We start from the raw sequence: 23,358 nt of genomic DNA on the forward strand, positions 1-23,358 counted from the left end.
ATGGCTGAAAATACATTTCCCCATAATAAAATTAATATTTATAGTTTAACAACATTCCATATCAATTTTGTTGACTTACCACGTTAAAATAAAAGAATAACATGTCTCATTTGCATTATTTTCCAAGACGCTCGGGTCACTCTGAATAGAATCAGCACACGTGTGATCAGTAGAATCATATTTAATTTATTTGAACAAGTTAACATGTTGAAATACACACAGGCATTCATCGTCTGAACGTGACGTGGATATCCATGGATCGTCTGTACAAGCAGAAGGATTCTCGGGTGGGATGTAGGTCTGCCACAGTGGCTCTTTACTCCTCGGACTCGGATTCAGGCTCTCGCCATGGTTTCGGCATGATCCTGCCGACAGGTGACAGGTTCCAGGTGATGCCGGTCTGTGTCAGCACCTGCACAAAAACAGTTTGTTACTTTAACTTAATAATAACCAAACTTCTTTTGGGACCTTCATGTGATTGGTTGGTTATCTAACCAAATTTCGTGGTGAAAGGGTGAAGATAGAAAAAAAGAACATGTTTCAATAGTGTTGCTGTTGGAGAGCAATCAGGTTATGGTCCCCATCTAGTGGTCAGGAATGAGAGCTGAGGGCCAATAAGAGGAGCAGCTGTATGGACCCACACACCCATCATCTTTTGGGATAAGGTAAAGGAACATTTTTCAAATATTCCTTCGGATTTGATTTTGCTGGTTGTGGTTCTACTGAGGTTTGTGTGATGAGAGTTAACTCACGTATGACCAGATTGCCGTGCAGAAGACAGCGCCTCCCACCATCAGGCCATTGCCATACTTGGAATGAAAGCTCTCTGGGACAGTAGATCCATGCCTCACCTGTCGCACAGCTTGACCTGAACAAAGCACAATGAAATAAAGGTCATAAAATTTAACTTTTATTACAATCTAAAGATAATCTTAAACAGTCAATCAGTTGTAGTGACACAGAATGCATGTGTTGACAACAAAAAGCATTAACATACAATCTAATCACTACCATAATCCAAAACTGTGCTTAAGTAACATCAAAACAATTCTTTACAAGTTGGCCTGCTCATTGTTAATGCTGTTACTCAAACAAAAGCCAGCAACATCAAGCAGCACCTTTGAAATGAGAGGACAACCCATGTCTCTATTGCCCATACCAATTGGTTTTAATTACTTGCTGAAGCACAGAATATTTCAGCAAAAGACTCATTCCACCACAGTGCACAAGAGATCCTTCCTTCCTGTGGTCACCAGACTTTATAACTCTTCTTTATTATTCTGTTCTGTTCCTAAAGCCTCAATTTCCTTCTTAGCCGCTCAATAAAAATAATTCTACAATGCAGGTTATGCTTAAAAAAACAATGTTGCCAAATTCATTACATTTCATGACATTTTCCATCTGACTGAGAAAACAGCTGACACATTCATTAAAGAAGTGTGATGTACCCACTCTACCTTTTGATTTCTGTAAGTACGTGTTGAAAGCTTTGTGTAGTGAAACTACTATGTACCTTGAAAAAAAATACAGTCAATATTGTTAACAACAAATGCGACCCTTCAAGAATGGAAAAAAGACATTTCAAAGCTCAACTTGAATATTATCTTTAAAAACTTGAGCATGTTTTAAATATTATGTCATCAGGTGACAGTACAATGACATCTGAATGCCATCTTAATAAGATATTAAGAAACAAATTTAAAAGGTTTCCGGGCGTCAGCACAGGTGCTAAAAAAATTGATCTATGGTTGAAAACGCTTCAGAAGTACAAACCCATCTTTTAACTTTTACTCTTGTTCGGTAAGGACTATGTTTCTGAAATTCCTCAACAAAATAAAACAGAAGGAACTGAAAAGTCAAAGTTTCAACTCACTGGACTAACATAATATCACATCCTGACATACAATTTACAACCACATAATCAAAAGTGGAAGTTTTACAGGTCAGAGGGTCAAACAAGGACATATCTGCGAAGTAAACGGGATTTATTAAAGCCAATTTGCAAAACAGATACCAAGCTACCTTTCTCAATAACATTTACACTTTGTCGGAAGAAATAAAATGTTTAGAATAATGGCTGAAGGCATGCTAACAATAGCTGCTAGCACGTTGACCGCGGTCACGAGTTACACACGGTATTCAGACTTTCTGCCACACAGAATGCAACTAAAGCTTAGCTTCGGGTTCACTCGGGTTAAAAACGCGCTTTTATAAAAACCAGGATTTTCTCACCGCTGATGTTGACAGCCGCTTTGGCGAACCGGAACATGTTGACGAGCCTTCGGATACCCTTGAAGAATGGAATATGGCGGACTCTCTTGCACTGCACGGAAGTATCGCTGCGTTCACGTTACGTCGGCAAACATGCCTTCATGATCCCTGCGATTGAAATGGTGCTCACCTTCATTTTTTCAGAAAACAACAAATTGTTCATAGAAAAGTCAACGGAGTCAATAGCTGAGAAATAGTAGAACATATAAAACCCACATTGGGTTAACTACAGCTGCACGGTGAACATATGAAGTTGGAATAGCGGCATTTCAGTGTAACTTCCCATTTTCTTGATGAATCGTGAACGTAGCACATAGATTTGCGCATGCGCACAAAATAAAAAGGCTTAAAGCAATCGAAAAATAATGTATTTTCTTCAAACAGTAAAGAAATGAAGAAGCGTTTGCTACTGCTTTTTGTCATTAAAAATGTTACAAATCAAATACAACTAGCCCCGACGGTATACAGCCTGGTGATGTGTGAATAAATACAGAGTTTGTTTCTCGAGCTTGCACCGTGTCAGGATGGCCGAGTGGTCTAAGGCGCCAGACTCAAGGACTGATCTCCTTCCGTAGAAACGGGACTTCTGGTCTCCGAATGGAGGCGTGGGTTCGAATCCCACTTCTGACACATACTTTTGACTTTTCACGGTGTCAGTGTGCTTTTACTAACCCACACCGCAAAGTGTTCCATACTTTCTTATCAATCTACACGCAACCGATTCATTTAACAATTACATTTAATTAGGTAAATCTCATTTTTGTTTTGCCCCACAGTAGGAGAGAATCCACAATGGAAGTAGGCAAAAATCAAGATTAAAAACAGAATTAAACGTGATTATTGGTCTTAATCTATATGGACAACACTTTTTTTCATTTAAACAGGACAATTGATGTTGAATAGTTTACCTGCTTGATCACTGTAAATATTTTGCAAGCAGGATCAACAGAAAAATACGAAAAAGCTTTACCCAATAAACTCACTATCTATTCATTTAAGCTGCTTACATCCTTCTTGAAGGGCAATTATGAACATTATTCTAACTTTTAAATCCACTAACTGTCTGAAATATCTTTATATATATATATACACACACACACAGACACACCATTTCAAAAAAATAGTCAAATGTTTTCACTTTACACTTTTGTTTATTAAATCAAAATATCATTTGTGGATTAAAACAGGATGACAGTATTATGAGTAATATGTACATGCATAATGAAAACCATTTCTTAGCGACAGGTCTTTCAGAAAAAATTTGGACAAGAGTGTTGAAACCTTGATAACATCTGGATTATAAATTAACAGTTATGGACTTCACTGACTCCTGAGGAGAAAACTGACACTGCCACTGACAGCAGAGGGAAAACGCTGCGACAGATCGTCAGTTTGGGAGGAAAACGTCTTGAGGCACAAAGTTTGACCACAAAGAAACCTTGGATTCGGTGGTTTGTCAACAGGTCTGTTTAGCTCTTCACCATCTTAGATTTAGTGTTAAGAAATCGGCATAAACAGATGACTGCACGGGGATTAAATCATTACTGAATACTAGTTTAAAATTTAAACAGTTTGGGCTTCGTAGTGTTTTTCTTGGTAGATCTTTACACTTCCGAGTGCGCTGCCCTTTAATGAGGCTCAATAAACCAGAGGTGGTTCAATTCTCCTGCACAGGAGCAAATTTACAGAAAAACCAGAGAGAACCTTCTCTCAAACTGACTCTTCATGACAGAGGGAAGGAGGTGAGGAGAGTTACTGGATTGTCTTCATGTGTTGTGGAAACAGTAAAACCTCTCCTCATACAAGAATGTGTTATAATCTGGACTTAAGGCAAGTTTATCAAGTTATTTCTCCTCAATTGAAGCTTTCATGTCTTTTCAGAGATGAGTGGATGAAGCCAGAGCATCATCTCCTCCTCTAGCTGGAACCACCAGCGACTCCATCATGAATGGAATGGGCCTAAACTCAGGAAACCACTACCCCAGAGTGCAGGAGACTTTATTGTTAATGCCTTAATGAAAGGTAAATCAAGTAGTTCTGTCAACACTTAACATCCAGAATTGGTCCAACAGTGAGAGAATGTGTAGAGAGATTGAAGGAGATTGTTTGTTTTTTTTTTTTTTGTTTTGTTTCTTTCCTCAGTGGCTCTAAGAGAAGGCAACACATTAAAAACATTAAGGCATCCGCTGTTTCCCTTTTGGTCACTCGGCGCTCTCTAGTCTGCCTTCTTGTCTTTTGCTTCTTCATCGTCGGTGTACTCTGTGGGCTCCTCTCCGGGCTTCAGCAGCTTTCCCACATAGTCGTATTTGACTGCAACACAGAACAACACGCAAATGAAAGTCATGCATCAACAAGGTTTTACTGTGGCATGGAGTTATTTCTTACAGATAACCTATTCCAAAGTAAGGAGTGTTCCCTTTGATCTGTTTCTAATGACAGTTCCAATGATATTTGCGACCGTGAATTTAAAACATTGACCGTATATACTTATTTAAGGTAGGAAATCAAATAAATGTGGTATTTTGAGTGAATTTCAGCAGCAAGAAACTTAAATGCATTGCAGTATGCCACTTTTCCTGTAAGATTTGAGATTAAATAGATACATTTGACGAGTCAAATCCGATATGTTAACTGTTTTGGAGACACATCAAAGTGGTTAATCTAGAAGACATCAAAACAACTTGTACACAAGCTCAAGACACATTTTAAAATGAAGTATCAGGAGTGTCAAACACATTTTAGCTCAATTCATCCTCAACGGCCAAAATAGTTCCTTAAAAACTTTGTGTTAATTGTATTAATGTCTAAATCTAGCGTGCCTTCGGTCAATTGTTAGTGAAATTTGGTTTATATTCATTTCACTGCTGCTGTGTATTTATAGAATGTCCCAAGAATCCAAGTCCTATTGATAGTTTACGATGAAGACAACCCTGAAGGCAGCTGTCTCTCACTTCACGCTTACAGGATTCTTTTAATTTGAAATTAATTATTCTGAATTAAAGTATTCTCCTTTGTGTTTACATGGGAATCATTTATTTGCCTTCAAACGTCAGCACCTGTTTTTTTCTTTCTGGATTAACTTTGATGCTCTCTGCGGATGCATTTGTTTGAGGAGAGTGCAGGATTTTCTCGCCTGAATCCAAGAGTTCACGCATTTTTTTTACAAACCCGCTGTGGCTGTATGGATGACCCTACAGACAAGCTCTCAGCTCTGCCAGGAATTACAGACCTGCTGCGATATTTTTGGCCCAAACAATGTTAAGACGGCCGCACAGCTCCACTCACAGGTAAACTGACTCTCCCACTCGGACAGGCTCTCCCGCTGCGCCGCGTTCAGGTCCGACAGGTCGTCGTGTTCGTCTTTCAGGGCCTCCTTCTCCAGGCAGAAGGTGGCCAGACCTCGGGACGCATCTCGGCCTGCAAACACTCCGTACGGCCCCTCTGCAGGAAGGCAACCACACGCACAGGTCAGGGTGGGACTTCACACCAACAGCTGTGGTTTTCACAGCGATTCATCAAATTATTGTTATTACATTTCTGTTGTACTTGTTACAGTGACAATAAAGACATTCTTTTCTCCTACACTCGTTTTAATGTTTCTGCCATGATAACAGAATTCGTGAGACTCATCTACAAAAGGTGTTACGAAGCTAATTTATTCCAAATTTCAAGTGGAAAGGCTTTGCTTTGGTGTCTTTGTTTCAGAAAAGCTTTGTCTTCGTATGGCAACGTTTTGAAAACGATGTAGTTTTCATGTTGGGCCGGTAGTGGGTGCTGTTGGCTGTTATTGTGTGTGAGAACAATAGGCTATAAATGTCAACAGAGGCTGTACACACACAATCATATAGACTGACCACCACTGTCAGCTATGAAACTACCAAGTTCCAGGAGAATATGGACTTTATTCACTTAAAAAAGTTGTGTAAACAGAGCCATAGTGAGATCCATTAGGTAAACAGAGCATTCCTGAGGCGTTTAAAACATCTTTGCTTATCCTGTCGTCAATAGGATTTGACATGCAGGCTTCTTAGAACTTCAAACCCTGTTCATTAGTTTAAATAATAAAAAAAAAAAATAAAAAAATTAGCCCAAAAAAGAGAAAAAAGCGTTGTGTCCCGGTATTAGTCATTAACAGTGAGTTACTCAGGACATTACATTTACAGACTAGATTTAAGCTTCTCGGTGTGTCAAAAACACACCTTCAAATGCAGTGAGCCAAATGATGAGCGGCCTCAAAGGACTTTTAACCCATTTCAGTGATAAGAAACAAAAACAACCACATTCATGTGATGCACTGTAAAACTGCTGAAACTGAAAAATCCACTTAAAGTTTTAGGCAATACTTATCATCGGCAGTCATCAGAACATTTCTATGCATTTACAAGAACAACAGAAAAGTGTTTGTTCATGCAGGGCAGGGTTTGAGGCCGTGTGGAGTCCTGTCAAGGTTTGCATGACAGTGCTCTCTGAAGTTGGTCAGAGGTTACACGCACCAGAGGTTACAATCTGAGATTAGATATCAACTGAGAGGTTCAGCTCTGACTTTGTTTCAAGACAACGGAAATGAAGAGGGGGGAGCAAATTCTTGAATCCAAGGGCTGGAAAAAAACAAAAAAACACTCAGCCAGCTGAAATAAAATGGAACAGGAGGATTCCTCTGAAGTTACACACTGAGGAAATCATGATTTGCCTCTTTGGCTGAGCACAGGAAAAGAATCTGACATGTTCCAACAAACTATGCAGCTTGGAGTTTCGTTCATCTACAACATAAAATTACATTTTGCTCGTTGTAACATAAAGTAATCAGTTTGTAAAACATTGGATCATTTACTGTTTGGGATATTGTGTCACATCAAATGCCACCTCTCTCTTAAACAATATTACTCATTCTTAAATCACAAAAGTCGGTTGTAGGAGCTGATTCCCATGCCTTATCATGTAAATAACCCTGTATTGTAGTTGTAAACTGTGGTACACGGTAGAAATGCCCACGATCTTTATCAATACTTTCCAGAACTTTAAGAATTTGCCTCTGGGATTAATATTTAATTTTCCATGCAGTCTCAAATATATTCTACAGTACTGTAAAATATTGAAATTCTATTTCATTTTGACAAAAGAACAAATAAAAATTGCTCTCCTGTCACTCAAATAGTTTGTTTTATTGTGTGACAACAATTATAATAATGAAAAAATTCCATTCTACAAGTATTAGATATTCAGTTTTAATACACAAGACTAAAGTCACTAATAAAACTAAATTATAGTAGATTATTATATAAACTTGTGGATTAAACAATAAGTTTTCAGCTCCCATGTCATCAGATCAGATTAAGTAGACATTACCACCCGTTCTAACGTCACTGTTAAAAAAAAACGCTTTTTTGTTTGCTTTTAGAACAAAATAGAACTTTTTGAAGCAACACTGCCGAGGTGATGTTTTTATAGGAGAACTCATCTTTCTCATAGACGATCTGTGCTGTGAAGGCTGCCGCAGCCTTGTTATGAAACGGGATCTGGGCTCAGGCTGGAGGGGGTGTGGCGCCACTTCACGCTCTCCAAAGTGCTAAAAACTCCGCTAAACTAATGTATTATTTAAGAATAATGGCGGCGACAACTTTAAAGTTTTGTTTCAGGCCGAGGTAACGGTGGAGGCTGCACGGTCGCGGCGCCGCGCTGCGTCGGAGGGCTCGTGCGGGGCGGCGCGGTACCTGGTCCGTAGAACTTCTTCCCCCGGGTCACGTCGAACACTTTCCCGTTAACGGCCATGAGGATCCGCGGGTTCTGCAGTCCGTCGTACGGCTTGAGGTCGGCCAGGGTGAAGTCCCGCTGCTTCAGCTTGGGCAGCGGCTTCTCCACCTCGCCGAGCTCCGCCGGTTTGTCCCCGCGGAAAATTTTGTAGAGGAGGAAGAGGCAGAGGCTGAGCAGGGTCATGTTCAGCGGAGATGTGAAAATCTCCTGAAAAATGCCCCCAGAAGTTACCTCGCTCGCCTCTGCATCGGCCATGTTGGCGTCTCTCTCCCTGACCCTGCTCTGGAGGCGGCGCGCGACGTGCTCGTGTGTTTTGTGGCAGTTCAACCAATCAGCACTCGGCTTCCGGTCCATCGGTCCACGACTTCGACCAATCAGATCCGCCCAATCGCGTGCAAAATACTACTTTACTCAAATCACCACATACTTTTCTTACTTTTCTTTCGTCAAAACATATTTATCCAATTATTTCCCAACACAACAGAACACTTTATTGACAACAAACAGGAGACATATTCCTAAAAGTGTAGTTTACACAAACGCATTTACTGTATACAATGCATTAATATTGTAATACATTACAATCATACACTCATGTCATTAATTACATTAAAACAATGTGATAAAAAACAATAGATAAAGGAGATTGGATAAAGTAACATTTTAAGAAAATAAAGGTGATAAAATATGGATGAAAGATTGGAAAGCCTGATGAAAGAATAGTCTTTTCACTCTGTGTTCTGGTGATCATATTGTTCCTTGTTTAAACTAATATCTTTCCTATAGTGTTTTCATCATATTTTGGAAACTCAATTTCAAATTATGGTCCCTCTGATCTGCTAATCCTCTCTACTTAAGAGTGTATGCATTTTTGAATTTCATGTTTTGTAGTCTGCAAAAAAAAAAAAAATTTCTTGCCCATTTAGTGAACTCATGTGGGACCATTGTGGCTGCTCATTCTGAGCACATGTAAATATTTTCCATTATTGACATAACTATAGGACCGGTATAGGAAGTCCACATGAATGGACATGAGTGGATTCTGCCCATTTGGGTCCCATGTTTGAAGCTGTATCCATGTTTCATCAGTTAGAAATAATCAACTGTTGAAAAATGTCTTTCAGTTGAATCTGCTCTTGTTTTCTGGGTTTTGTTGTTTGACCAAGCAGCTGCTTGTTGCATTTGTAAATGCAGAAACAGGTTCTGCATGTCTTCGGGGGATGCTTGTTGCATTTTTCAGGGACATTTAACAATGATCAGGACGATGAAGTGTGATAATCCCTATTCAGCTGATAAGTAGAGAGAACAATAGGCTAACCAGGAATAATTGTGTGAATTTTGTTGAATGGATAATTAAGATTAGGTTGTATTTGAAATGAAACTATTTAGACTGGAGAACTTCTGCTCACTTGTGTGACGAACATACACTTTTATTTACAGTAGTTTTTCTCAATTCAGAATGTAACAGCAAGGATGTTATGATGGGAGAGTGACTGAGATTGAACAGACTCTGAATGATTTCTGAGCTTTCTAAACACATTTTCTTCAATGAATGACATGAAAATTTGAACTGCTTTGTGATTCTTATTCGTGATATTGATAATTATTAGGCAACATAAGTGCTTGACCCTTCAAATGGCCTGTCATTTGTTTTGCATTTGTTCAAATCATATGAATATAATCAGAAATTCTGATCCTATAGCAAGGGCTAGTCTTGGAATATTGCAACATGTCTTTAAACACTTACTGAGATATTTTTGAAAATCTTTTAATTTCACACTCAGAGGTCTCCTATAGTGACATTGTAAAGAGGCAAAACTATGAATATTTTTGCACCCTTGAAGGCCCAAGGTATTCCTAGAACTTTATGAAAACATAGAAATGTTGAAAACGTTTTATTTTCTGATTTAGAGGTCCCACACACCAACATCTCAGAGGTGAAAAACATTGCTCACTGTTTATTATATTTGGATTTTACAGCATTAAGTGCTTACTGTCTTTCTGTTTTGCTTCCTTTCTGGTTTTCTCTGTTGTGCTTTTTGGTTACATTTTCAAAAATAGATTTAGTAAAAAAAAAATATAACTGATTGATTTGTTACTTTGTAAACAACAATTTCATCTATAGGGAAGTTTGCTTAAATTTCAATACATGAAAATAAATAAATAAATAAATACATGAAAATTCCCACTTCCGGTGGTGTTCCATGTATTCCGGTCCCCTCCCGCTCCTGGAAACAGCCTCCCGTGGCTGATTGGTTCCCATCCAAACAAACAAAGCTCAGCTGGAAGCGCCTCCAGCCGCAGACCGTCAGTGAGCTGGAGGACTGACCTCCTGAGCAGTAAACAGACACCATGTCGGCAGGTCGTCCCTCGCTTCTCTAACGTTTCCGACCGAGTGCTTGTGATTTTAGTCATTGCGCAACAGGGCCGGGAGACGTGAACCTGAGCTCCAAGCACCGGCCCGGGACCCTCCGCCGCACCGCCCCGGGATCCTCCGCCGCTCCGCCGGGGCTGAAGCGATGACAAGCCGGCAGGCTGGTGCCGCACAGCTTCGGAGTATCACGGTGTCAGCTCCGGGTTTCACTGCGGCTTGAAGCGAAGCTGTGTTGAGTGGAGACAGAGCCTCCTAGCAGGTGAGTCTCGGGGTGTTTTGCGGACTCGGCTAGGCTAGCTCCCGTCTCCCCGCCCGGTGGAAACGCTCGCGTGCTTTTGGCTGTGTCATGTTCGTCCCAGAGAGAGAACTCAACACTTTATCCTCACCGTGCCGTCCTTATTTCACATAAAATCTCTGATTATGCAGAAAAGCCTGAGATGAAAGCTGCTTCTGTGATCCTGCTCAAATGGAAACAAATCGAAGCTGGATTATTGTGTTGTTTTCCTTTCCTACATTGTACACAATGTCCAGGATCACAGCTAACCCCCGGAGTGAAGCCCCCAGAAAGTTTCTCCAAGTTTTTACTTTGATGGTCCTTTAAATATCGCCAGAATGCAGTTTAAACTTGTAGAGTCAATCATCAGATTAATATCTTTATTTTTCTTCGCCTGCTTGCATGACTTTTCCTGTATTTCAAGTTTAGCTGCAATCATTTCTTATTTGTGAAATCGGGTGTTAAATAGGCCTCAAGGGCAAAATCTTCAGAAACAGAAAAGCTTTGTTAAACTCAGATCATGTAATTAATTCACAATTTATTGCGGCGTGTTAAAGTGTCCTGTGTGTGATGTGAGGACATGAAGTCAGATGAGTCAGTGATCTCCTTCAAGTCTATTTGTCAAACAGGTTTGAGATTAAACATATATTTACCTTTGGGTGCTGTTCCATTTATGAAATCCGTTTTCTGCTGCCTGTCAGAAACCACGTGTTGTGAATCTATACTTCTAGATGAGTGTTATTCTGCGGTGTGGTTTCACCGTTATGAAATGTTGAGTTAGTGAGTTGATAGTGAAAGTGATTACCTGTTGCTCTACTGTGGATTCAGACGGCCAGACTTGAGTTATTCCAGCTCATGAGCTTACTGGAGGACAAATCCAGCGGCTCTTGACACAGTTTCATATTTACAGTAAGTAGTTTGACTCTTGAGGGCTGCTGGTTGAACTAATTGAGACTTTAAAAAACGTCCAGTTTGAACAGTTGAGACTTCTTTTCGACTCTGGTTTCACTTTCATGCTTGACTTTTTTCCCCCCAAGAAGTCTGAAGACAGTGTTTGTTATCAGACTTGAAAGTTGAAACTTTGCGCTCTCGATCATTGCAGAGTTAGTTGTTTGGATTTTTCTCCAGAGATGTGTTTGTTTGGATCGTTTCTGTTGAAGCAGCTTGCTTGAACTGACCCAAGCGACCGAACCCGTTTCCTTTCCTCTACCTGTTCGTCTCACAGTGATCAAACCTGTAACTCATCTTCCGTGCTTCGTGTCTTTTCAGCCCGGCGGCTGCCCTCTAGTCTCGATCCGGCCTCCTCCCGCGCGCCGCGCTGCGTCCTCGCCCCGGGCCTCTCCGGACGCCGCCGCCATGAGCGCCATGCGCGTGGACGCCAAGGTGGTGATGCTGGGGAAGGAGAGCGTGGGGAAGACGAGTCTGGTGGAGAGATATGTGCATCACCGCTTCTTAGTCGGCCCGTACCAGAACGTGAGTGTCTGTGATCCTTCTGATGCTTCACGGTCACGACCGTTCCGCTTCGAGACGGCGATCAGACAAGCATCTGCAAGAAAATGTACATTCCTGCGTGCTGATCAAAGAAGTTAATTCACTGAAACATGAGGCGATGTTGATGAAACGGAAAGCGGATGATGAAACATGTAGAAGATGCGAGCGTGACACTCGGCTCCATTTAGTGCTGCTTCGGTCTGTGGTCTGTGGGCTCTCATACAGGAAACGACTCTAAACTGCACTCGTCTTCTCCTCCTGACAGACTATTGGTGCTGCTTTTGTAGCCAAACCGATCCAGGTGGGAGAGAAAGTGATCACTCTGGGAATATGGGTGAGTTTCAGACTCAGACTGCTGTTAAAAAAAACTCATCTTGATGCGTCTGCATCAGGCGGACGCTGTAGAAATATGTTAATTAGGTGACATTGACTGTGTCCAATTTCACCGTCAGATCTAAGACGGTGAAGGGAACCGATGGTTAACGTGACACACATGACTTCATCAGATCATTTAACGCCGAGCCAGAAGACACGGCCACTGTCCTGCTGCCCATAATGACGACTTTGTGTTTTTTCTTCCCCATTCTTCGCCCAGGACACGGCCGGGTCTGAACGCTACGAAGCCATGAGCAGAATCTACTACCGGGGCGCTCGGGCCGCCATCGTCTGCTACGGTAACGTTTTCCCCTGAACGGTTTCCGCTTCTGGAAACAACTGAGCTGATGACGGTGTTTCCCAGTGACTCACTCACGACGCTCTCAGGTTTAATTTAAGAGCTTCTGCCCACTTCCACCTTTCCCGGAGTCCTTCTCCTGCGGAGTGTGGAGCTGCTTCCTGTCTTGAAAAAACGATTTCCCTTCTTCTGTTCTCGGTTCTCAGATCTGACCGACAGCAGCAGCTTCCAGCGAGCGCGCTTCTGGGTGAAGGAGCTGCAGAACTGCGAGGAGGTGAGACGTTTTGTTCACAGGCAGTGTTTTCATTCCTCAGCTGGGACACGTTTATCTAGATATACAACACAAAGGCATTCTGTTTCTTCTCCGCAGTTCTGCAAGATCTACCTGTGCGGCACCAAGAACGATCTGATCATGGCGGATCGCAGCGTGCGGCAGATCGACTACCACGACGCTCAGGACTTTGCTGAAGGTGAGCGGGGCGACCTTGTTTTTGCCGATTAGTTTAAAAATATTGGATGAAAATCACTTCAGAAGCAGAGATGTTGTTTAAAAGACATGAATCCGTCCCGGAGAGCTTCAGGATTTACTTTTGTCAGTCGGTTTTTCTCCTCGTTCCGTCCGAGAGCGTTTTAAGAAGGAGAATCGCGGCTGAGTTGTTTCTCGGGAGCCGTCCTGCAGAAGTCTGCTGAACCGCGCCGTGGCGGCGCTGCCGGCGCTGCCGGCGGTTCAGACGCTCTCCTGTCCCGAGTCTCGATCAGAGGCCGAGCAGCGAAGTGTTTCTGGCAGATGTGAAGTGAAGGAAACGCCGGGCAGTTCTCTGAAATCGTTGCATCACAGTCAAATCTTCTGAAATGTGACCGTGCCCGGTTTGGTTCTCAGAGATCGGAGCGCGGCATTTCGAGACCTCCAGCAAGACGGGAAGCAACGTGGGTGAGTTCCTCCCGAAGCTCATCTGCAGACCACATTACCCACAATTCTTTCTGTTTGGCGACTTTCCGGGCGAGGAGATGAGCGTTCATATCAGGATTGCGGTCGTTATTTCACAGAAGCGGAAATCATTCTGCGTTAGTAACGATGTGATCTGACGTCTCCGTTCCAGACGAGCTGTTCCAGGCGATCGCCGAGGATTACAACGACACTGCCTTTCAGTACATGACAGGTGAGGGACGCCTCCTCTGGTGGTTCGCTGTGTCAAAAGATGCAACAAACAGAGCTTTATCCATGTTAAATGAAATCCTTTTTTCCCAGCAGAAGACACGGGCGTCGACTTGGGCCAGAGGAAAGACTCGTACTTCTACTCCTGCTGCCACAACAACTGAGGCGGAGCAGCAGAGGCCGGCGGTCCGGCGGCGGACTCGCCTCCCGATGCAGAATCAAACCGTGTTGTCGATACTTTGTGAGAAATTTGTTTTTGTGCCATGAAGAGCAGCAGGATTCTGTGTGGAGGGGGGTATCATCTGACTGACTGGATTAATGGCGTGACCCCTCCCCCCGTGGAGCTGCAGCAGGGTGAACCGTCGCTCTGGTCGGAGGAAACATGGCGGACGCCGTCTCCAGGAGGGCGCGCCTTTCGTTTACAAGCCGCTGTTTTTGTTTAAAGTTAAAAAGCAGAAACGTGTGTTCCAGTTGTTCCCACAGAGGCCTTCAGAGCGCCGTGCATGTGTCCAGCTTTTTTTTAAAGATGGCCGCCTCCGAGGCCACTCACCGCGCCGCAGCAAGTGGAACATGGTGACTTTTCTTTCTTAAAGTTCTCAGAGAAAAAATTAAAAAAAAAAGAAGAAGCTGTTATTGGGCAGTAAAGCACAGGAAAACACTACTGCACACCGACACTGAGCCTGGAGGGACCGCATGGCTGAAAACCTCCATCTTCATCCTCCTCTTCAGGAGAAACACTTCAACACGTTTGAACTGAATCGCAGCAGGACGCCGACTGTTCCCCTCTGAAGGGAGGATTTCACCATCAGGAAGGAGCTGAATGTCGTAACGTGTTTCAAACCGCCGCCCGCCGCTCTATTTAAAGCCGCTCGCTAATTTATTGCCGTTTTAAGTTGTACCGCCTGGCGAAATGTGCCGGGAAATAAACGGACGAAGGCTCAGAGGGAGCTGAGACGCTTTATGCTTTTCTTTCTTTCTTCTTTAATTTTAACTGAGAGCTGAAATGTCTGTGTCTACATATACTCTGTGAAATACGCGAATGGCCTGCTGAGAGCTGTTTTGCCATTGATTGTAATATTTGAGCCCTGTTTTGAACGCGAACGTTCAAAATGACTGGAAGATGTGTTATAAATAAAAGTGCAGTGTATTATAGATCAGGAGCTTTAGCAGTGATGCTTTACGGCTGAGAGACACTTTATTCGATAATCATTGCAGCTCATGTCACATGTGAAGATAAACTCTCCCCAAAGGCCAAATAAAATTATTCAAACTCATTAAATTTAAATAAATTCATAGTTCTATAGCAATTACATATTAATAGCACACAGTACAAGAAAGATCATTATTTATCTTTGTCTTTTTCACAGTTAAAGTTAGAAATAAAATACCTGTAGCTCCTTATTTTTATCACATAATCCTCGATCTACACATGTGAGCTCTGGCTTCACCTCAGAAACAGCTGGAGCATCAATCTACTCTGAGAAAAAAACAGTTTATAAACCAGCCAGTCGATGCAAATACCCATTTAGTTTATTATTGTTCAACGGTGAGAGGATCCAGGCGAAAAGCAGCGCTCCGCGGTGAAATGATCGTATTAACACGTCATGTCAGTGAAAATGAATTTAAAGCCACACTGTGGGATTTGAAAAATATCCTACTGGTTTAATATCAACAACTCACGAGTCAAGTGTTTACTCTTTATTTTAATCATGAACGACAGATGAGTTTAAAAATAAATAAAAAATGCCAGTACCAGGTTGTTATTTGATAACTTCTCATATATTTATCGAGCGGTGGATGGTGGAGATCTAGCGGGTCAACAGAATACTGGAATGAAACGTTACTGTAAAAAGGCAGAAGTAGGGGAAGGCGGCTCCCGCAGGGCGGCGCCGGACCCTTCCTGAAAAAATACCTCCAGACAAACACACTCTAAGGCGCTGGCAGATCACACACGGACGATATTAAGCTTGAAGACAGAGCGAAAACATGTGGCACCAACACGTACTGCAGTGCGAGCGAGGAGTCCGTGTCTCCCGGTGAGCGTCGCCGCCGCCCCGCCGCCGCCGCCGCCGCCGCCGAACCGCCTGGTTGGTTTGTGCGTCACAGAACAGCAGATAAATAATGACTACAGAGCAACGGCGGACAGCGGAGCGGCCTCCGATCCGCTCAGCCAGTCCCTCCGACGGGTTCAGTCATGTTTCAGTAAATACAGTGGAGGCAGCCGTCCTCGCCGTCCTCGCCGTCCTCGCCGTCAGCGTCTCAATGAATCTGATGTCGGTTCAGTTCGACTTCCTCCAGATTTAAATTCAAAGTTCTTTTTCTTCCTCCTGACGCGATTCCAGTCCGATCGTCAGTCCTGCAGCGAATCGAACATCTGGAGCTGGACCGGACGGACCCGTCAGCGGAGCAGAGAGGAGGAACCAGGAGGACAGCTGTTTCCAGGTGTGGAGTGTGAAGCAACGGGGACGATCAGGACAAAACCACAGAGACGGAGAGCATAAATAGACTGAGCGGGGAGGAAACGTCAGTGTTTATATAAATCTATACAGCGTCGATACAGCGGTTTATATTTCTATTTACACACCTCCGTTTGTTTATGCTGCTCTGCTGTAGTTTTGTCCTAAAAATCCTCCCGAACGTCCAGGAAGAGAATCGATTCACTCTGGAAATTAAAGTCTGATGTGCATCACTCCTCCTCCTCTTCTTCCTCCTCTTCCTCCTCCTCTTCCTCCTCCTCCTCCTCTTCCTCCTCCTCCTCTTCCTCCTCCTCCTCTTCCTCCTCATCGTCTTCATCCTCCTCCTCTTCATCTTTAAGCTCCAGGTACTCCAGGCCCACCTCCTCCTCCTCCTCCTCTTCCTCCCCGTCGTCTGATTTCTGCTCGCCCTCCTCTTCCACTAACTCCTCCTCCTCCTCCTCTTCCTCCTCCTCCTCCTCCTCCTCTTCCTCGGCCAGCAGCTCCTCCTCGTCCTCCTCCAGCACATCCCGCTCCTCCTCGTAGGAGGAGATGGGCGAGTAGTGCGGCAGGTCGAAGACGTGGGGGCTGCCGGGCGGGTCGGAGCCGGAGGGCGGCGGCGAGGTGGCGGTGGCGGCGGCGGCGGCAGCGGCGCTGCCCGTGACGGGGATGGTGATCGGCACCGGGATGGAGAAGGCCGGAAACGGCTCGGAGGCTCCGGCGCCGACTCCCACGGCCTTCCTGACGGCGGGGAGGTGAGCGGCGGCGGGCTGAGCGGCGGCGGCGCCGGCGGCGGCGGGGGGGATGACGGCCATGCCCAGGCCGGGCGGCAGCGTCCCGGGCTGCGGCGCGTACTCCCGGATCTCCCCCGGCTCCAGGGGGTCGGGGCCGCAGGGGTCGTGCTCGCTGCAGGACAGCTTCCCGTCCAGCTTGGAGATGAAGAGCAGGCCCTCGCGGTGCTGCAGGCAGTACGAGTTGGGGCACATCTCGCAGAAGGACGCTGCCTCCTTCCCGCAGACGTCGCACTGGTGCCAGGGACACTCCCAGCGACCTGCGGCGGGGGAGGGGAGAGGACACATCAGGGGGCGGCTCAGAACAACGCCGGGAACACTGGGGCGGAGACGGACGCGGCGGCGCCACCCACCTGCGGGCCGCTTGGTGAGGTTGAGGCAGTCGGCGTGGTAGACCTTGGGGCAGCCCGGCCTCTTGCAGGACACCATCTGCCCGCCGTCTCCGCAGCTGAAGCACTCGTCCTCGCGCTCCTTGGTGACCACCGCCTTCTTCCTCCTCTTGCCGTGGCCCCTCCTCTTCAGCTTGCGGCCTTTGTCGTCGGACGGCGGGTTATTCTGCCGCACAGAGCAGAGGACTGAGCGTCCGCCTCCTGTTCCTAACGTTTCGAACGAAGCGGCGTGATCCGACGAGCGTCCTCACCTTCGGCCTGACCCCAAGGAAGCCGCTGCAGTTCGGCGCCCCGCACTTACACACCGTCTTCCCGTTGCCCAAACACTCCAGGTTGTAGTTGAAGGTGAGCTCGGTGCCTGAAGGAGGGGTTCAGCCGGATTTCATCAGACAATACAACCAACATGGATCAGCATCGTCCACATGACCGAGTCCCTGCGACTCTGTCCTCACCTGCAGCGATGTCCACCAGGGCGAACAGCCCCACCCGGGTGTCTCCGCTCACCGTCCACTTCTGGGTCTCACAGTTGGGCTGACAGCAGTGGTTCATGAAGCGAGCCTCGTTCCCCTTTGGCCCCGCGTCGATGATCCGGTCCTGCAGCAAAAACACACAAGACACTAAATCACCCCCCTTCACAGAGAGGCTGCTTCTTCTGCGGTCTGCATCCGGAGGAGACTGAGCTACAATCTGCAGCGCTGCAGACTGAAGTGTGATCTCAGGATGTGTCAATGTGTCACGGATAAATGAAAGCAACAGACAGACAAACAAGTGGTGCCACCTGTGGAATCACAGCGATTAGCACAGATCAATGAGAATTTAGTTTTTTTTGTTGCTCACGTTGCAGTTCCTAAAGCCTGGTTTATGCAATAAACATTGTCAGAGTGTGTGGTTTCATTACAGAAACGATCAAGACAACAGTGCCCTCCAGTGGCCCATCGTGGAAACTACATTTTTAGTGTTTCTGCGTCTGCGTGTAAACGGGCACAGTTTTCAAAATGGGAAAATGCTATAACTAAAAACAAAACCCAGAACATCTTCTGAATGTTTATAGTTTGGTGGTTTGTTCAAAAGTCCTGACAAAAAGTTTCAAAACAATATCTTTATTTAAATTTGATGAGTATCGCCCTTAGTTAAAAACAAAAATCTGTTCATCTGAAACGTAATATTTTTAGATTCTTGCATGTTTGATTTTCATCACAGTGGTGTTAAATATCAAATGTGTTAAAATTGGCTTGAAATATTTAATTTTATATAGTATATTGACAAATAACCAATTACCATTTAAAACTGTCAAATGAAGCATTTTCAACCATTTACAGCCACAAGTGTTCACTGGCTATCAACTTCTATAAAAGTCTACACAAACATGGCTAAAATTTTGGGGAGAACACATCAGGTGTAGGATTTATGGGGTTTAACTTTTATCTGGGAGTTTTCGAACCCTCCCCACTGTTTGGTGGTGTACCACAGGGTGTGATCCTGGGACCGCTGCTTTTCTTTTACATTATTTGGTGAAAATAAAACACATCCGGTGCTTCAGATGCTCAGCACGGCTTCTTCTGTACCTTGTCCAGAGTCAGCATGTAGAAGTTGCAGATGTCGTTCTCCTGAGCGTGCCGGATCCTCGACCTGCACTCTTCCTCATCGATCACCTCGCCAACGTACTCGCTCACAAAGTGGCCCTGAGAGAGAGAGTCATTTAGTGAGGAAGAGCGACGTGCAGCCAGGGTCCGGGCGGTCGGCCGTCCCGTCGTTACCTTCTTGATGTCGTGGACGCAGCGGAGGCCCCAGCCCCGGGACAGCGTCCTGAAGATCTCCACCTGGCTGTACTGACGCTTGGTGAAGGCCTGGTTGAGGCATCGCTCGCCCGCCGGACACACCTGCACGGGGAGACGGCACGGTTTCCAACCAGCAACGACACACAGCGAGCACAATGGTCTCGACACACTGTGCTTTAAAACCGCACTGCACAGGTTTAGATCAATAATCCCCACTTGGAAAATACCCTCGAATACAAAGCTATTGCATAAATATTTGATGCTTTTCAGGTTGATGTATAATAAAGTGGAAACGCAAGGTCGCTTTATTTCAGAGGCCCTATTCACACTTATTCCAAAGAGCAGAAGAAAGAAACTAACGACTGTATTACAAACGGGGATGTCAAACAGGTTTTAGTTCCGGAGCCGCGTGCAGACGCTGCTGCAGCTCCAGACGCTCGAACACAAGCGAAACGGCGTTTTCCAGTACCTGCGGGTGACACTCGTACAGCAGCATGCGGTTGATGCACTCCGAGTCCATCCCGCACGGGCTCTCGTCGGTGGCCTTGCAGTTGCAGCGGGGGATCTCCGACAGGTCGGCCGTGAAGATCTGAACCTTCCCGATCGGCCGATTCACCTGAATGGACGCGCACGGCGTGTTTATGAACACTTCGCACGCCTTCAGAGCCGATCAGAAAAACACTCCCTGAATAATAAAGGCCTGAGAGCTTCTCCCTCACCTTAATGTGTTTGTATGGCGGCGGCTTCCTGTCGTTCTTTCTGTCCTCTTGAAGCTGCCGAAGCTCCTTCTCCGCCTGCAGCTCACGGAACCGGACAGCCGCCTCCTCCAGAGCTGAGGAGAGCACCGTAGAGTCAGCCACAAACGACCATCATCGGAGGTTGTTTTAAACTGAAAACATATAAAGAAAGCTCCGTGTACCTTTCTTGTAGGTGGCGTCGACGCCCTTCCCCATCTTCTCCTTGCTGTTGGCGTCCACGTCCATGTAGGGAAAGACCCGGGCCTGGTAGGTCCACAGGTAGTCGTTGGAGCCGAAGAAATGGACGGGGAACTCGCCGACATCGTGCCTCATTCTCTGGATGTTCTCCGGGATGGTTTTGGGATGGCTGACCTCTGCCGGCCACCACCTTCACACAGCGGCGAATCGAAGAGACGGACGTATTTTAGCTCTTTGATCTGACCCCGACCCCGACCCTGACCCTGACCCCCAGTGACGGTGGGTGGCGGCTCACTGACCTGTAGCGGCCCACCTTCACCCACAGGATGTCCTTGTAGCGAGGCTTCTTCCCCGCCTTGCAGTCGTTGCAGAACCAGCTGCCTTTGGGCATCTCGATGTTCAGACACTCGCGGTGAAATGCAGCAGGACACGACTCGCAGCACAGCAGGCTGCCCCCTGCAGCACGGGGGGAGGAACTGCATCATCTTAACTGCTCAGGATGCGCACCTTTAATATTTTAATATTTAATTCTTCAGCATTCTTTCATTTGTTAGTCTCTGTAGTTCAAACTTAAAGTTCTGGTGGTAATTTTGTAAAAAAATGTCTTAAAACCAAATTTACTGTCATCATACAGGAAACATATTAGTCCATTAATGTTTAAATTGATGAAGTGCTTCATTTTTTCGCTATTTTTACCATTTCTTGCTCACTTACATCTTAATTAATGTGCTCCTGAAATGAACTCGTCTTTACTTGAGTTGTTCATTAAACAAAATGAAAACGAAGTAAAAGACCAGCTTTGGTTCAGAGTTTTCTGAACGCCGTACCCTCGCTGCAGACGAAGCACCAGCTGACGTTGACGTGCTCGTGGTTCTTCACGCCGCGGCGGGGAGCGAAGTGATTGGGACACACGATGCTGTTGTTGGAGAGCACCACGCTGCCCGCCGCCATGCAGAGGTCGTTGGCGTGATAGGCCACCGGGCAGCGCACGCATCGGACCAGGCGACCTGAGGGGACAAAAAAACAAAACAAGCAACATCAGACGATGAGAGCGCCAGATTCGACGCGCGACCCGGGAGCGTCGGCGCTCACCTTTGGAGATGGACGAGCTGTTGGGGTTGGAGATGAAGCAGGTGAGGCAGACGTGGATGGAGCAGCGGAAGCCGCGGCTCACCGGCGCCGTGGGGGCGAAGTTGGCGATGCACTCGCCGTGGTAGAACTTCCCACAGACGGGAATCATGCAGCGGCGCACGTCCGCGCTGCGCTTCTTACACACGAAGCAGGTGTGGGCGCCTGGACAAATAAAAAAACAACACACGTTTCTCATTGCATGTGTAGGTCGGTTTGATTTAGGTAAACTGTGTTTGTGTTTATTGCTCTACTCGACGCACCTGATTTGCACTCGGGGCAGATGAACTTCCCTTTGGGCGCCTCGGCCAGCGAGATGCAGGCCAGGTGGAAAGCCCCGCAGCACTGACCCTCACACAGCAGCAGCTCGCCCGTCTTCTCACACACCTGAGACACGACACGCAAACACGGTCACAACAGGGACAGTCCTGGGTGCAGGGGGAGCGTTTTCCTCAACATTCACCAGAAACAATCCCACTTGTTCTTCTGTCCGTATGAACAGATGTGGGAACTTCCCCCATGAACCCACCTGACAGATGTTCTCCTTCATGGAGGCCGGCCCTCCTCGGTCCCCGATGATCTTCCTGCAGGGCGACAGAGCGTCGTCACACAGCGACAGCTCGTCCTTCAGTGAGGAGAAGCTGTGTTCCAGGCCCGGCGCGTCGCGCTGAGGACGGGAAACACGTTTCAGTGTCAGGGTTCAGTCAGAACGCGAGCAGAACGAGTGGAAGAAGGTGAAGACGACTGACCGTGGGCTCTGCTGTATCCTTTCTGACCGCTTCGGGCGTGCTCTCCTCGTGTTGGCGGATGCCGGCGTCTTCAAGCGCCGCCGCTGACGGCCTGGGCTCAGGCGTGGACGGGACGGGACTGCCGTGGTTGGCGGGAGCGGACTGTTTCGACGCACTAGAGGAAATATCCGGCGGCGCCGTCGAAATGAGAGGTTTGGTCTTCAGTTTGAGAGACAGAGTTGCAGGATCTGAGTGTGAGAAAGACAAGTTAGCGCCACTTACCACACGTCAGACATCCGATACGACTGGAGTGGGATTGTGGTGCAGTTGAAAAAGTGTGTGCGCTGCAATTTCATCCCTTGAACGCACCAAACAAACCAAAGCAAGACCATTTGAGGAGCACGTTCTCTCTGTTTCTCCTCTAGTTCTGATTGATGAGAGACTGAAGCACAAACAGACTTCTGAATGGATGCAAAAGGTTCTAAAAGTACCAGGGGTTTGTCATTCCAGAAGCTGCTCCGCAGCTTTGTAACATGAAACCTTTTGGTCAGGAATAACTCTCAGCTTAAACATTTTCAAACCAACATTTTTCAAATAAAATATTCCCATTAGGTGTGATGTTCAGATTTAGATATAAGTAAACTTACTGGACGGTTCAGGTCTTAGGTTTGAAGAATATACAAAGTCTGAACTTGTATATTTCTGGTGTAAACATGCACAGTGAAAACAGGGATGTAAATGCAGCGGATCACATCAAAATGTCGTAAACACTGACCGGACTGAGAACCAGGATGTGAAGTGATCTTCAGTGTTTTGACCTGCAACAAAGAGAAACTCTTACTACAGTTATGATCAAACAAATAATACGAGGTTTTCTATTTTCCCTGTTTGGGATAAAGAGAAAATTTGGAGTCTAGTAATTGCGTTTAAAATGAATCCCTGAAAATCTTCAAATAATGCAATTCCACATTTATGTAAAGTTAAAGGAGATACAAAATTTTAAGCAGCATTCAACAGGAAGGGCTAATGAATAGGTATTAAACATCTGAGTGTTCAAAATGTTGAATTTCAGTAATAAAATGTATAATTAGTTGAAGTGTAAGCCATGGAACTTGAAGCAATTGAAGGAAAGTAAAAATATTTGATATTTATGATCTAAAGAACGC

At 45.6% G+C, this 23,358-nt stretch overlaps 4 protein-coding genes and 1 non-coding gene across 7 annotated transcripts in view; 2 read left to right on the forward strand and 3 right to left on the reverse strand.

Annotated features, from left to right (window-relative positions):
• Positions 1 to 165: 165 nt before the first annotated feature.
• cox7b (cytochrome c oxidase subunit 7B) lies at positions 166 to 2,369 on the reverse strand. The gene is made up of 3 exons (XM_030101045.1): positions 2,233 to 2,369; positions 753 to 868; positions 166 to 412 (listed from the first exon to the last, which is right to left on the reverse strand). The coding sequence occupies exons 1-3, from the start codon at positions 2,267 to 2,269 to the stop codon at positions 317 to 319; spliced, it is 249 nt and encodes an 82-aa protein (XP_029956905.1). The 5' UTR covers positions 2,270 to 2,369; the 3' UTR covers positions 166 to 316.
• A 420-nt stretch (positions 2,370 to 2,789) lies between these two features.
• Positions 2,790 to 2,901, forward strand: trnal-caa (transfer RNA leucine (anticodon CAA)). Its single transcript has 2 exons — positions 2,790 to 2,827; positions 2,856 to 2,901. It is a non-coding gene; the product is annotated as a tRNA-Leu (tRNA).
• A 1,410-nt stretch (positions 2,902 to 4,311) lies between these two features.
• Positions 4,312 to 8,323, reverse strand: pgrmc1 (progesterone receptor membrane component 1). Its single transcript, XM_030101522.1, has 3 exons — positions 7,983 to 8,323; positions 5,557 to 5,712; positions 4,312 to 4,581 (listed from the first exon to the last, which is right to left on the reverse strand). The coding sequence occupies exons 1-3, from the start codon at positions 8,275 to 8,277 to the stop codon at positions 4,487 to 4,489; spliced, it is 546 nt and encodes a 181-aa protein (XP_029957382.1). The 5' UTR covers positions 8,278 to 8,323; the 3' UTR covers positions 4,312 to 4,486.
• Positions 8,324 to 10,293: 1,970 nt separating this feature from the next.
• rab24 (RAB24, member RAS oncogene family) lies at positions 10,294 to 14,665 on the forward strand. Of its 3 annotated transcripts, none has more exons than XM_030100513.1 (9): positions 10,294 to 10,655; positions 11,940 to 12,143; positions 12,427 to 12,495; positions 12,757 to 12,835; positions 13,041 to 13,108; positions 13,205 to 13,304; positions 13,715 to 13,765; positions 13,935 to 13,994; positions 14,084 to 14,665. In XM_030100513.1, exons 2-9 carry the CDS (start codon positions 12,027 to 12,029, stop codon positions 14,152 to 14,154), a joined length of 615 nt encoding a protein of 204 aa, XP_029956373.1. In that variant the 5' UTR covers positions 10,294 to 10,655; positions 11,940 to 12,026; the 3' UTR covers positions 14,155 to 14,665. The 3 variants fall into 3 exon arrangements, with proteins under 3 accessions (XP_029956373.1, XP_029956375.1, XP_029956374.1); XM_030100515.1 differs by having other exon boundaries at positions 14,087 to 14,665; XM_030100514.1 differs by lacking the exon at positions 10,294 to 10,655 and adding an exon at positions 11,461 to 11,579.
• A 1,008-nt stretch (positions 14,666 to 15,673) lies between these two features.
• Positions 15,674 to 23,358, reverse strand: part of nsd1b (nuclear receptor binding SET domain protein 1b) — a 41,304-nt gene continuing 33,619 nt past the window's right edge. The window contains exons 10-26 of the mRNA XM_030101419.1: positions 22,968 to 23,010; positions 22,214 to 22,440; positions 21,994 to 22,131; positions 21,728 to 21,851; positions 21,429 to 21,629; positions 21,164 to 21,343; positions 20,636 to 20,792; positions 20,321 to 20,526; positions 20,121 to 20,233; positions 19,871 to 20,017; positions 19,381 to 19,503; positions 19,189 to 19,305; positions 18,076 to 18,217; positions 17,875 to 17,981; positions 17,588 to 17,789; positions 16,827 to 17,494; positions 15,674 to 16,736 (exon numbers count right to left, since the gene is read on the reverse strand). Of these exons, the coding sequence (XP_029957279.1) occupies positions 16,677 to 16,736; positions 16,827 to 17,494; positions 17,588 to 17,789; positions 17,875 to 17,981; positions 18,076 to 18,217; positions 19,189 to 19,305; positions 19,381 to 19,503; positions 19,871 to 20,017; positions 20,121 to 20,233; positions 20,321 to 20,526; positions 20,636 to 20,792; positions 21,164 to 21,343; positions 21,429 to 21,629; positions 21,728 to 21,851; positions 21,994 to 22,131; positions 22,214 to 22,440; positions 22,968 to 23,010 (2,955 nt within the window). The 3' untranslated portion in view covers positions 15,674 to 16,676. The remainder of the gene's footprint in view (positions 16,737 to 16,826; positions 17,495 to 17,587; positions 17,790 to 17,874; positions 17,982 to 18,075; positions 18,218 to 19,188; positions 19,306 to 19,380; positions 19,504 to 19,870; positions 20,018 to 20,120; positions 20,234 to 20,320; positions 20,527 to 20,635; positions 20,793 to 21,163; positions 21,344 to 21,428; positions 21,630 to 21,727; positions 21,852 to 21,993; positions 22,132 to 22,213; positions 22,441 to 22,967; positions 23,011 to 23,358) is intronic.

Source organism: Salarias fasciatus, chromosome 10 (assembly GCF_902148845.1).
Source record: "Salarias fasciatus chromosome 10, fSalaFa1.1, whole genome shotgun sequence".
Classification (NCBI taxonomy): domain Eukaryota; kingdom Metazoa; phylum Chordata; class Actinopteri; order Blenniiformes; family Blenniidae; genus Salarias; species Salarias fasciatus.

Excerpts from the sequence above, each read along its gene's own strand:
- cox7b (XM_030101045.1), bottom strand. The coding sequence starts at position 2,269 with ATGTTCCGGTTCGCCAAAGCGGCTGTCAACATCAGCG. Across the intron at positions 869-2,232 it reads AGCGGCTGTCAACATCAGCG|GTCAAGCTGTGCGACAGGTG; the intron begins GTGAGAAAATCC and ends TGCTTTGTTCAG. Across the intron at positions 413-752 it reads GCACGGCAATCTGGTCATAC|GTGCTGACACAGACCGGCAT; the intron begins GTGAGTTAACTC and ends GTTTTTGTGCAG.
- pgrmc1 (XM_030101522.1), bottom strand. The coding sequence starts at position 8,277 with ATGGCCGATGCAGAGGCGAGCGAGGTAACTTCTGGGGGCATTTTTCAG. Across the intron at positions 5,713-7,982 it reads GAAGAAGTTCTACGGACCAG|AGGGGCCGTACGGAGTGTTT; the intron begins GTACCGCGCCGC and ends GCCTTCCTGCAG. Across the intron at positions 4,582-5,556 it reads GTGGGAGAGTCAGTTTACCT|TCAAATACGACTATGTGGGA; the intron begins GTGAGTGGAGCT and ends TCTGTGTTGCAG.
- rab24 (XM_030100513.1), top strand. The coding sequence starts at position 12,027 with ATGAGCGCCATGCGCGTGGACGCCAAGGTGGTGATGCTGGGGAAGGAG. Across the intron at positions 12,836-13,040 it reads GGCCGCCATCGTCTGCTACG|ATCTGACCGACAGCAGCAGC; the intron begins GTAACGTTTTCC and ends CTCGGTTCTCAG. Across the intron at positions 13,766-13,934 it reads CAAGACGGGAAGCAACGTGG|ACGAGCTGTTCCAGGCGATC; the intron begins GTGAGTTCCTCC and ends TCTCCGTTCCAG.